At 26.1% G+C, this 9,852-nt stretch overlaps 1 protein-coding gene across 3 annotated transcripts in view; it reads right to left on the bottom strand.

Moving 5' to 3' along the window:
- Positions 1–9,361, bottom strand: part of LOC126900898 (uncharacterized) — a 9,808-nt gene extending 447 nt beyond the window's left edge. The window contains exons 1-4 of one of the 3 annotated variants that reach the window (XM_050676923.1): positions 9,190–9,361; positions 5,992–6,180; positions 3,254–3,445; positions 2,838–2,959 (exon numbers count right to left, since the gene is read on the bottom strand). In XM_050676923.1, coding sequence (XP_050532880.1) covers positions 2,904–2,959; positions 3,254–3,445; positions 5,992–6,180; positions 9,190–9,262 — 510 coding nt within the window. In that variant the 5' untranslated portion in view covers positions 9,263–9,361 and the 3' untranslated portion in view covers positions 2,838–2,903. Of the gene's footprint in view, positions 1–2,837; positions 2,960–3,253; positions 3,446–5,991; positions 6,181–9,189 lie in introns of those variants that run through there. The other 2 variants (XM_050676922.1, XM_050676924.1) reach the window with 2 other exon arrangements.
- Between the last annotated feature and the right edge of the window lie 491 nt (positions 9,362–9,852).

Genomic DNA, 9,852 nt, shown 5'->3' with positions numbered 1-9,852 from the left:
CTCCAAAAAAATTACAAATTTAAAAATCGCTAATTTTCGAAATTTTTTCAATTTTTTTTACTAAAAACTGCCGTAACTTCTTCAAAAATGAACATATCATTATAAATTTTTTTTATATAGATGCTTGATGTCTTTACTTATCATTTGGTATATTTTTTTTGTAAATATGACACTTAACCTGCCCACAGGGGGGGATTTAAAATGACAACTTTTTCACAAAAAACTAACTTTTTCAACTTAACTTTGAAAATGTTCCGGAAGGTCTGACACTTTATATATATCTTAAATTGAAGCTTATGTAAGATACTTTAATTTGAAAAAAAAAAATTTGACGTCTGGACTTGTCTTCACGGCGAAAATGGCTACCGAATGCTATTTTCGTGTGAAAATTCTCGATTTTATTATTTATATTATATTTAACTTTATAATGCTATAACTTATTGAAAAGTTTATGGATCCACACAATTTTTTTATGAGAAATAATATTTTTTAATAAACCCTTTTTCATTCGACATACTTTATCTTAATCGAGATATTAATAAGGAACCAGCAGATCAAGTAGCTTTTGGAATAAAACACCAATTTTTTTAAAATTAAACACTATCTAAAGATTTGCATCGAAGCGTTTATTTTTGATAGTGATTTTAATCACTGTCAGATATCATTATACTTATAATATATTTTTTTTTATATCTGACCCTTTATTTTTTCAACTTGATTTTTGAAAATGTTAAAAATCGTTAATTTTCGAAATTTTTTCAATTTTTTTACTTAAAATTGCCATAACTTATTTAAAAATAACCAAATCAAAATAATTTTGATTTATATATTTTTTTATATAGATGCATGATATCATTACCTTTCATTTGATATATTTTTTTTTATATCTGACCCTTTATTTTTTCAACTTGATTTTTGAAAATGTTCCGGAAGGTCTGACACTTTTATATATGTCTTAAATTAAAGCTAATGTAATATACTTTATTATGCAAAAAAAAAATTTCGGACTTTTTTTTTATCTTCACGGTAAAAATGGCTACCGAATGCTATTTTTGTATGAAAATTTTCGATTTTATTTTTTACATTTTTAACTTTATAATGCTATGACATATTTAAAAGTGTATGGATCAACATAATTTTTTTATGAGAAATAATATTTTTTAATAATCCCTTTTTCATTCGACATACTTTATCTTAATTAGGATATTAATAAGGAACTAGCAGATCATGTTTTCAGATCAGCTTTTGGAATAATCCATCAATTTTTTAAAATTAAACACTATCTAAAGATTTGCATCGAAGCGTTTTTTTTTTTATAGTGATTTTAATCACTGTCAAATTTTATTATACTTGATCTAGCTATGCCACGTCACCACTTTGCCGCGACCCCCATGTGCTGGGTTTTTAATTTTTATTATATTATTACAAACCTTCCTATTTAAAAAAAAAATTGAAAACTGAGTTCTTTTTTGTTAGCATTTAAAATACATTTTTATTACAATGAGTGATCAGTATGTAAAGAAATGGGTTTTTATCGTTTATAACAATTGAACTGTTTCCTTATTTACTAAAGTTATTATGATCTAGGGAAAAATGTTTACTTCATTATAAAAAATTTTATGTAAAAAAAGCATAAAATAATGTGACTTAAATTAAATATAGATTAATATATGTTTTAAACATACTCACTGCAACTGAAATTTTAAAATAGGGTTCACGTTTAAAGAACACTTAAGAAATATTAAAAAGTATAAAGTTAATAGTTCTATCCCCTATATTGGCTAGTTCTTAGCAAATAATAATTTAAAAAATTGTTTATAAAATAATATTATAGGATTAGAAAATATATTTACAGTTTATTAATATTGCAATGTCATACTTTTTATACAATCTATAATCATAAATAAATAACAATCTTTGGAATATTAAGAACCAATACCGTTCAACGAAATTTATATTTTTTGTGTCTCCCTGACCACGATTTAATTCTTTCGTTTACACATATATGATAAATTACACAAACGAGGCATCTAAATTTTTCAACTCTATAGCTAGAAATATAAAACACATCGTTCCAAATATTGCAGTTATATCAAACTGTATTCAATCTAAAGCTTATTTTTATTTTTCTTGAATTATAAAAAAAAAAAATTAGACATTAATTCTATAAATAGTCTTTAAAACAAATCAAATATAATATACTTTTTTAATGGTATGTGAATATTTTATAGCTAAATTAATTAACGTTATCAAACTCAACCAAAAAGACAAAAACTTCTATATAATTATAATGTTATACTTTTTATGTCACCACTGTGCCGCGACCCCCCTATGCTGGGTTATTTTAAGAGGATAATACTTCTATCAAATTTATTTTATAAACTTTCTTAAAAATTCATTGGGATTATTCATTGTTTTTTAAAAACGTTATGGCAGTTTTATAATGAAGCAAATTTTTATTAAAATTAATAGCAATATAAATTGAAAGTATAAAATATAGAACCAAATATTTTAACACAAATTAGCATGTTTTGAATGCAGTATCTATTTTTACCACTATGCCAAATTTTTTTTTTGAAATTGAAGTGTATTACATAAACTTTAATTTAAAATTTATTTGAAGTGTTTATCGAATATTTTCTAAAGTTAAAATGAAAATATTAAATTTTAGGGATCTGATTTAAAAAAAGTATACAACATAAAAAAATTAATTATTGAAGGTAATAGAAAAAAAAAATTGTTTTGATTCATCAATTTAAAAAAGTTATATGATTATTTTAATTTGAAAAAATTAAAAAAATGTCAATGTTTACAAATTTAAAAATAAGTATATTTTTTTTGGATATTTCACCATTTACAAGAAATGAGGGGATAATGTTTAATTTTGAAGGTAATGTCTTCAACTAGACACGATTTGTAGTCTTTTGATGAATTTTTGAAAGAGTCGGCCCAGTTAGATCTGAGAAAATGTAGTGACAAATACAACAAAAGAATAAATATATTAACATATCATGGTAAAATTAATACCTTCTCATCTTCGCATCGAATTAAAAAAAAATTTAACAAAGTGATAATTAAATATAAACTTATAAGTGATAAAATGAGTAAACACTCCGTTTACTAATATATCATTATTTTTTTAATGTGATGATTAAATTATTTTTCTATAAAATGGTAATTCTAAAAAAAATATGATGGCTTCTGTTTATAAAATCTAATAGTGTTCTCATTATTTAATAACTTAATCAATTACCATTTAAATTGATATTTTCATCTTCTTTGTAAAATCCATTTAATATAAAACCAATCGAATCTTGTGATAGACCAGCTTTCATCAAGCATTGACTTATATTGTCATAACAATTATTTGTTAATACCTTGGGAACTAATTCCTTTTGTCTATCATTATCGATTAATGTCATAATCAAACCATACCATTGTGTATCTAAGAATACAAAAAAAATATATATCAGTAGACGAAATAATTTACATTAATCCAGTATTACTATAAAAGCGACATATCCAGTCTTATTGTTAAACATGAACATTATACATACTATACAGAGCAATTCTTTTATTGTTAGCCACTCGATTTTTCTTAAAATTAATTTGTGTTATATCCTACCGACTGTGCCATTTGTTGTGTTCAGAGTAATTAATTAACAAGTACATAACACTGCAAGTGAATTTAATATCACGGCGTATGTTTATTATACTATAATATTATTGAAAAATAATAATAATAATAACAAAGTATTTATACCAATATCACAATATTATCGTATATTTGTACTTCGAAATTTGACGGAGAAAAACATTAACGTAACAAGTTGAAAAAGATGATCAAGTCATTGTGACCAGTTCAGTCTGCCACTCCTCATTGTGTGATCGGTCGGACGTAAAGAGGAAGCGCCACAATCGCCATCCAGCGGTTAAACCGGGAATATAATGCGACAATAATTATGTTTAAAAAAATTATTTTTGGTATTTAATAGTGTCATATATTTCTTAATTTAAAATTATTAATTACTTTCTTAATTCATCCCTTATACCTAATAAAGATGTCAACTTTATTTTAGCTTCCGTGAGACGATGTGAAGTTAAAAATTTTTAAGTTAAATAATTTATCTTTATGTCATGTAATTATTGTATTTTAGTTGTGTGTTCTGTAATTGTAGATGTAATTGTTGACACTTAATGTTACCTTAATTTAATAATCGTTTTTTTTTTGTAACTATTTAAATTATGAATGTCATAACTGACCGTGAAGCCACGTCGGACGGAGATCTACAACTCATTACACCATTGATAATGTTATCATAATGATCACACCATTAAGCCCTACCTTTTTACGTTCATATAGCAATTGTAAGGGCTAGCCCTTCCAAGGGGGTAGTATGTTGTGGCGAGTTATATGTGGTCGCGTTCAACTTACAACCCAAATGAAACCGGTTACATATAGTAGTGGGGAAGCCGTTTGCTGTCCGGTAAGTCGTCGCCTTATCTGGTCAGTCAACCATTGTACGGTCTAGTTGATTAGACCCATCGGCGCCGCCACGAGTTTTTCCGCGACTTTGCGGTATCGTAACGTAAATGTGAATTCGATGGGTTTACCGTGCGTGTGATCAATATAATTGAGTTCGTGTTTTGTTTTATTCAATCGGTTGAAGTTGGTTGAGTATTACAGTTATAATTCGATCATTGATGTTCTGCCCAGGTCAGATTATTGAATTCTACAACACTTAAAATCTTATACTTGTACTCATTTTATTGCAGTGTGACGCGGTCGCATTGCACTTCCGGCTTAACCGCTGGATGGCGACTGCGACACAACTACCTCTCTTCGTCCGACAGGTCGCGCGACGCCGAGTGACCGCTGGTGATGAGAACCGGTCCAGTAATGCACCAAGCATAGTATTAACATTTTGTCAATTGTCAACTTCCCTTTGGAAACTGAATTTGTTTTTATGTACTCTTACGGATATAGCAATTGTAAAATATATTTTCACTGATATTTAATCACGGTGTTGTTTATTTATACTATATAATTACCACCCGAACCACAACAAGTGTACTATTTAGTTGTTATTATTAATGTAAGTGGGGACGCCCAACTATAAAGTTTATTATTAATTACACTAATATTGTTATTATAGACAACTTCCTTTTGAGTTCCTTTATTTATTAAGTTTTAGGATTTCCTTTTATTCACTTCCTAAGTCAATCAGGCCAACCGATATTTAGGAGCCCGTGGACGAACAGTAGTAAAACCGGAAATGTAATGCGACAATAATTATGTTTAAAAAAATTATTTTTGGTATTGAATAGTGTCATATATTTCTTAATTTAAAATTATTAATTACTTTCTTAATTCATCCCTTATACCTAATAAAGATGTCAACTTTATTTTAGCTTCCGTGAGACGATGAGAAGTTAAAAATTTTACCATGATGTGCTTCTTCTTTTTTTATGTCTACCATTAATTTTTCTCAACTCTCACTGGATTGATTTTAATGATCAATACGTCAAAAGAACCCGATATAAATCCAGTTGAACTAATTATCGCCGACCATTGAAAAAAGTTCCCTATAGTTAGTATGATCTCAAAATTACCCTACCATAAAAATAGTATTTTCCAAAAAAAAATTATCCACTTTATCATAACATGATTTGTGATCTTTTGGCGTCTTGATCATTAAAATCGGTCCAGTGAGAGTTGAGAATAATGGTAACAGACACAAAAAACACATCATAGCAAAATTAATACCTTCTCAGCTTCGCATCGAATTAAAAAAAAATTTACCAAGTGATAATTAAATAAAAACTTATAAATGATAAAATGAGTAAACACTCCGTTTGGTCATCAATATTAATTTAATGTGATAAGAAAATTATTTTTTCTATAAAATGGTAACTCTAAAAAAAAATTTGATGGCTTCTGTTTATAAAATCTAATATTGTTTTAAGTTATTTAATAACTTAATCAATTACCATTTATAATAGTATCGTCATTTACTTCATTTTGACAATTTTCTAATATTGTAACAACCGATTCTCGTGATAGACCAGCCCCTATCAATCCTTCGCTTACCTTGTCCTTATTAATATTATTTATCATTTTCAAATCATTTATTAATTCGTTGTAAAGTGGTGTTTTTTTTTGTTCATTATTGGTTACTGCTGAAATCAAAAAATACAATTCCTTTATCTAAGAATACAAAGAAAAATATATGTATCACTAGACGAAATAATTGACATTATTCCAGTATTACTATAAAAGCAACATATCCAGGCTTATTGTTAAACATGAACATTATACATACTATAGTATGTAGAGAAGTTTATTTATTTATTTTTAAAAGGCTAAAAAGTTGGTTAGAATCTATTTTGTTAGATAGGAGGTTATTCAGGAAGGAGAGGTTTGATTTGTGCCGCCGATCTGCAAGACTGGAGAGATGTAGGGTTAAAAGGAAAGGAGAGTAATCATGAGGAGTGTGAGGGATATTGAGGCGAAATGATATCAGGTTTAAATATTTTCTTTGGGCCCTTTCTAGTGATGCCCTTGCACAAGCCGTTTGGGGATCTAAAGAACATAACCGTATTCTAGGATGGGGCGAACAAGGGAAGTGTAGAGAGTTTTTAAGGGGGTTGGTTAATTTAAATTCTTGAGAAATACGGGAAATGCAAGGAGTTTGAGGGCTTTGCAGGAAATATGTTTGATATGTTTGTTAGGAGAAAGGTTGTGTATAAAAATAAACCCGCGATCACGTATTGACTCAGAGGAACGAATTAAAGGAATGTTATTTATAGAATAATGAAAAACAATGCGAGAATTAAAACGGAACAATGACATGATTGAGCATTTTTTAATTTAGAGAGTGTTTAATTAGTAAACATTTATTAGAGCTTTAAATAAATTTAAATAATGTATTAAATTTTCTATAAAAAAATTAAATGTAAAAATAGGTATTAATATCGTGGCCACTTGTGACACTTTGATATTTTAAACACAGTTTTTTTAATTTTAATCGAAGTCAATTGCGTCTATACCTTATTGGTACAAATGTATTTTAAAAAGATATGTATACACATATAATTATATTATACTCGAGTAATTATATTATATTAATTTCCAAATTAATTGTTGAACGTAAATAAATTTTGTTAATTGAGAGTCAAAAAAACGCTTAATTCAATAGTGTCGAATAAAAATACTTAACATATTATTTGTAATTAAAATCAAAAAGTCATACAAAATTTGATTTTCTTCAATATAAAATAGAGTTGCAATTCACATTTTTTATTTTGTATTTTAACAATTTTATTTGAATATTAATAACAATTTAAAGTAGTGATTGGAGATGAAGCGCAGGTATTTTTATTTTTATCACTAGATATTCTTGCCTGCACTCCTCCTGCCTAAGTATAAAANGGCGCAGGTATTTTTATTTTTATCAGTAGACATTCTCGCCTGCACTCCTCCTGCCTAAGTATAAAAGTGATATTTGAAGTAATGGCCCAAAAGTTGTTATTGCCCTGATATTTCTTTAGTTGAATAATTTTCTATTTTATACTTAGTTTATTAACAAAAAGCAACAAATAAATAATGAGTTAAGAAGTATATATAACTAAAAGAATATAAAACATTTTTTCAATATTCTATTTATTTTACGAGTAATTGATTGGGTTTTAATAAACGGATCACACTTATTAGAAATTATTAATACATTTTACTACAATGTTAATTAAATTACACGATTAAATTAAGTTAGTCAAAAAAGTTCTTAACTCTTTTCTGTACCAATTTATTAATATAATATAAGTAAATAGATTAAAGTAATATTTTTAGTTAAATGTTACTTAATTTATATCTATGCCTAAGAGGTAATTTCAATGTCACATATTAAAAATAAAATGTAAAAATTTGTCACATTATACAGGGTGGCCCACTACTCACTGACAACTTAAATAACTTTTGATCCAGTTAATATTTTCAGCTGATTTCTTTTTTAAATATTAGTTAGACGTTAGGTCTATAGCTATATCTCAATAATTAATATTTTTACATTTTATTAAAAATATTAATTATTTTTAAATTTTAAATAAAATGTAAAAAAAAATCTAAGATAGCTATTTTGTAGAGTAGAATTTAAGAAAAATCTTAGTAAAAAAATATCTTATTAATATTCAGTAGTAAATATTCTGTAGCGTTTTGAAGTTTGTGAAAATTTGAATTTTCATGTACTATTTTACGGTATTAAACATTGAAATACGTATTGAGAAAAGGACAGAAGAAAACGCTATCTTTTCAATATACTTTTGAATGAGAGTGATAAGTAATAATTGCCTTATCTAATTTCTTATCATGGTATTTATGCCAAGTTTGTAATGTATACACACTATCATCATATGTATACACAGTAATCATGAAAAGATAGCGTTTTCTTCTGTCCTTTTCTCAATACGTATTTCAATGTTTAATACCGTAAAATAGTACATGAAAATTCAAATTTTCACAAACTTCAAAACGCTACAGAATATTTACTACTGAATATTAATAAGATATTTTTTTACTAAAATTTTTCTTAAATTCTACTCTACAAAATAGCTATCTTAGATTTTTTTTTTACATTTTATTTAAAATTTAAAAATAATTAATATTTTTAATAAAATGTAAAAAAATTAATTATTGAGATATAGCTATAGACCTAACGTATAACTATTATTTAAAAAAAAAATCAACTAAAAATATTAACTGGATCAAAAGTTATTTAAGTTGTCAGTGAGTGGTGGGCCACCCTGTATAGTATAAGGGATGAACTTAAAGTGTTACATAATTAATAATTCAAGAATAATGTGTAACTAAAGATAATCGAAAATAAAAATGTTTAACTTATTATTATTCTGTAAGTAATTGAGTGGGTAATGATAAAAAAATCACTCTGTATACAATGTATTTTATGGTTGCATTTTTCAAGTGAATTTTATTAAATAATGAGATTTTTGTTTATATTAACTAAAAATATTAACTGGATCAAAAGTTATTTAAGTTGTCAGTGAGTGGTGGGCCACTCTGTATACAAATTATTTTGCGATAATTCCACCAAAATTTGGTGGAAAATATGTAACATTAAATGTCACATGTACTATAAAATTTATAAAAACTAAGTTATATGCTATGTCAATTACCTGAGCTACTTCCACTACCGACTGCATAATTGAAACAACCTACTAAACTAAATAGAATTATATTGAATTTCATTTTAAGTTTTGGTAATAAAAATTAGTTCTTATTTTATTCCTAAAGTCAAACTGATTTAAAGTTCAAAATGCTTAGTTAAAAAAAAATCTGGTTATATAANTTTTTTAAAACAAAGAATTTATTTTAGAGATAAATGCACACTTAAAAATTTATATAATATAAAAAAAAAATATTTTTTTTAAACTCATTAAATTTATTTTAATTGTACTATAAAAGGGTTATGTGTTATTTGAGACTGTTGCATTAAGTTTAAATTGTTTTTATAATATTAAAACAAATTAAAAGATATTAGAAATAATATTTTACTAAGATGTGTTTATTTATTTTTTGTGTATGTTACCACTTTTTCTCAGTTCTCACCGAACCGATTTCTTTCAACGATACAAAATCGTATCTAGTTGAAGACATTACCCTTAAAAATTAAAAAATTTTCCCTCGTTCCCCGTAAATGGGGGAAATATCCAAAAAAATTACAAATTTAAAAAATGCCAATTTTCGAAATTTTTTCAATTTTAGCTTCGATGCGAAGCTGAGAAGGTATTAATTTTACTATGATGTGTTTTTTTTTTTATTTTTTATTTATTTTTTTT

The sequence above is a fragment of the Daktulosphaira vitifoliae genome, unplaced genomic scaffold (assembly GCF_025091365.1).
Source record: "Daktulosphaira vitifoliae isolate Bord-2020 unplaced genomic scaffold, ASM2509136v1 Scaffold_3, whole genome shotgun sequence".
NCBI lineage: Eukaryota > Metazoa > Arthropoda > Insecta > Hemiptera > Phylloxeridae > Daktulosphaira > Daktulosphaira vitifoliae.
The sequence above is the reverse complement of the archived record's forward strand: the minus strand, read 5'-3'. Positions and strand labels throughout refer to the sequence as shown.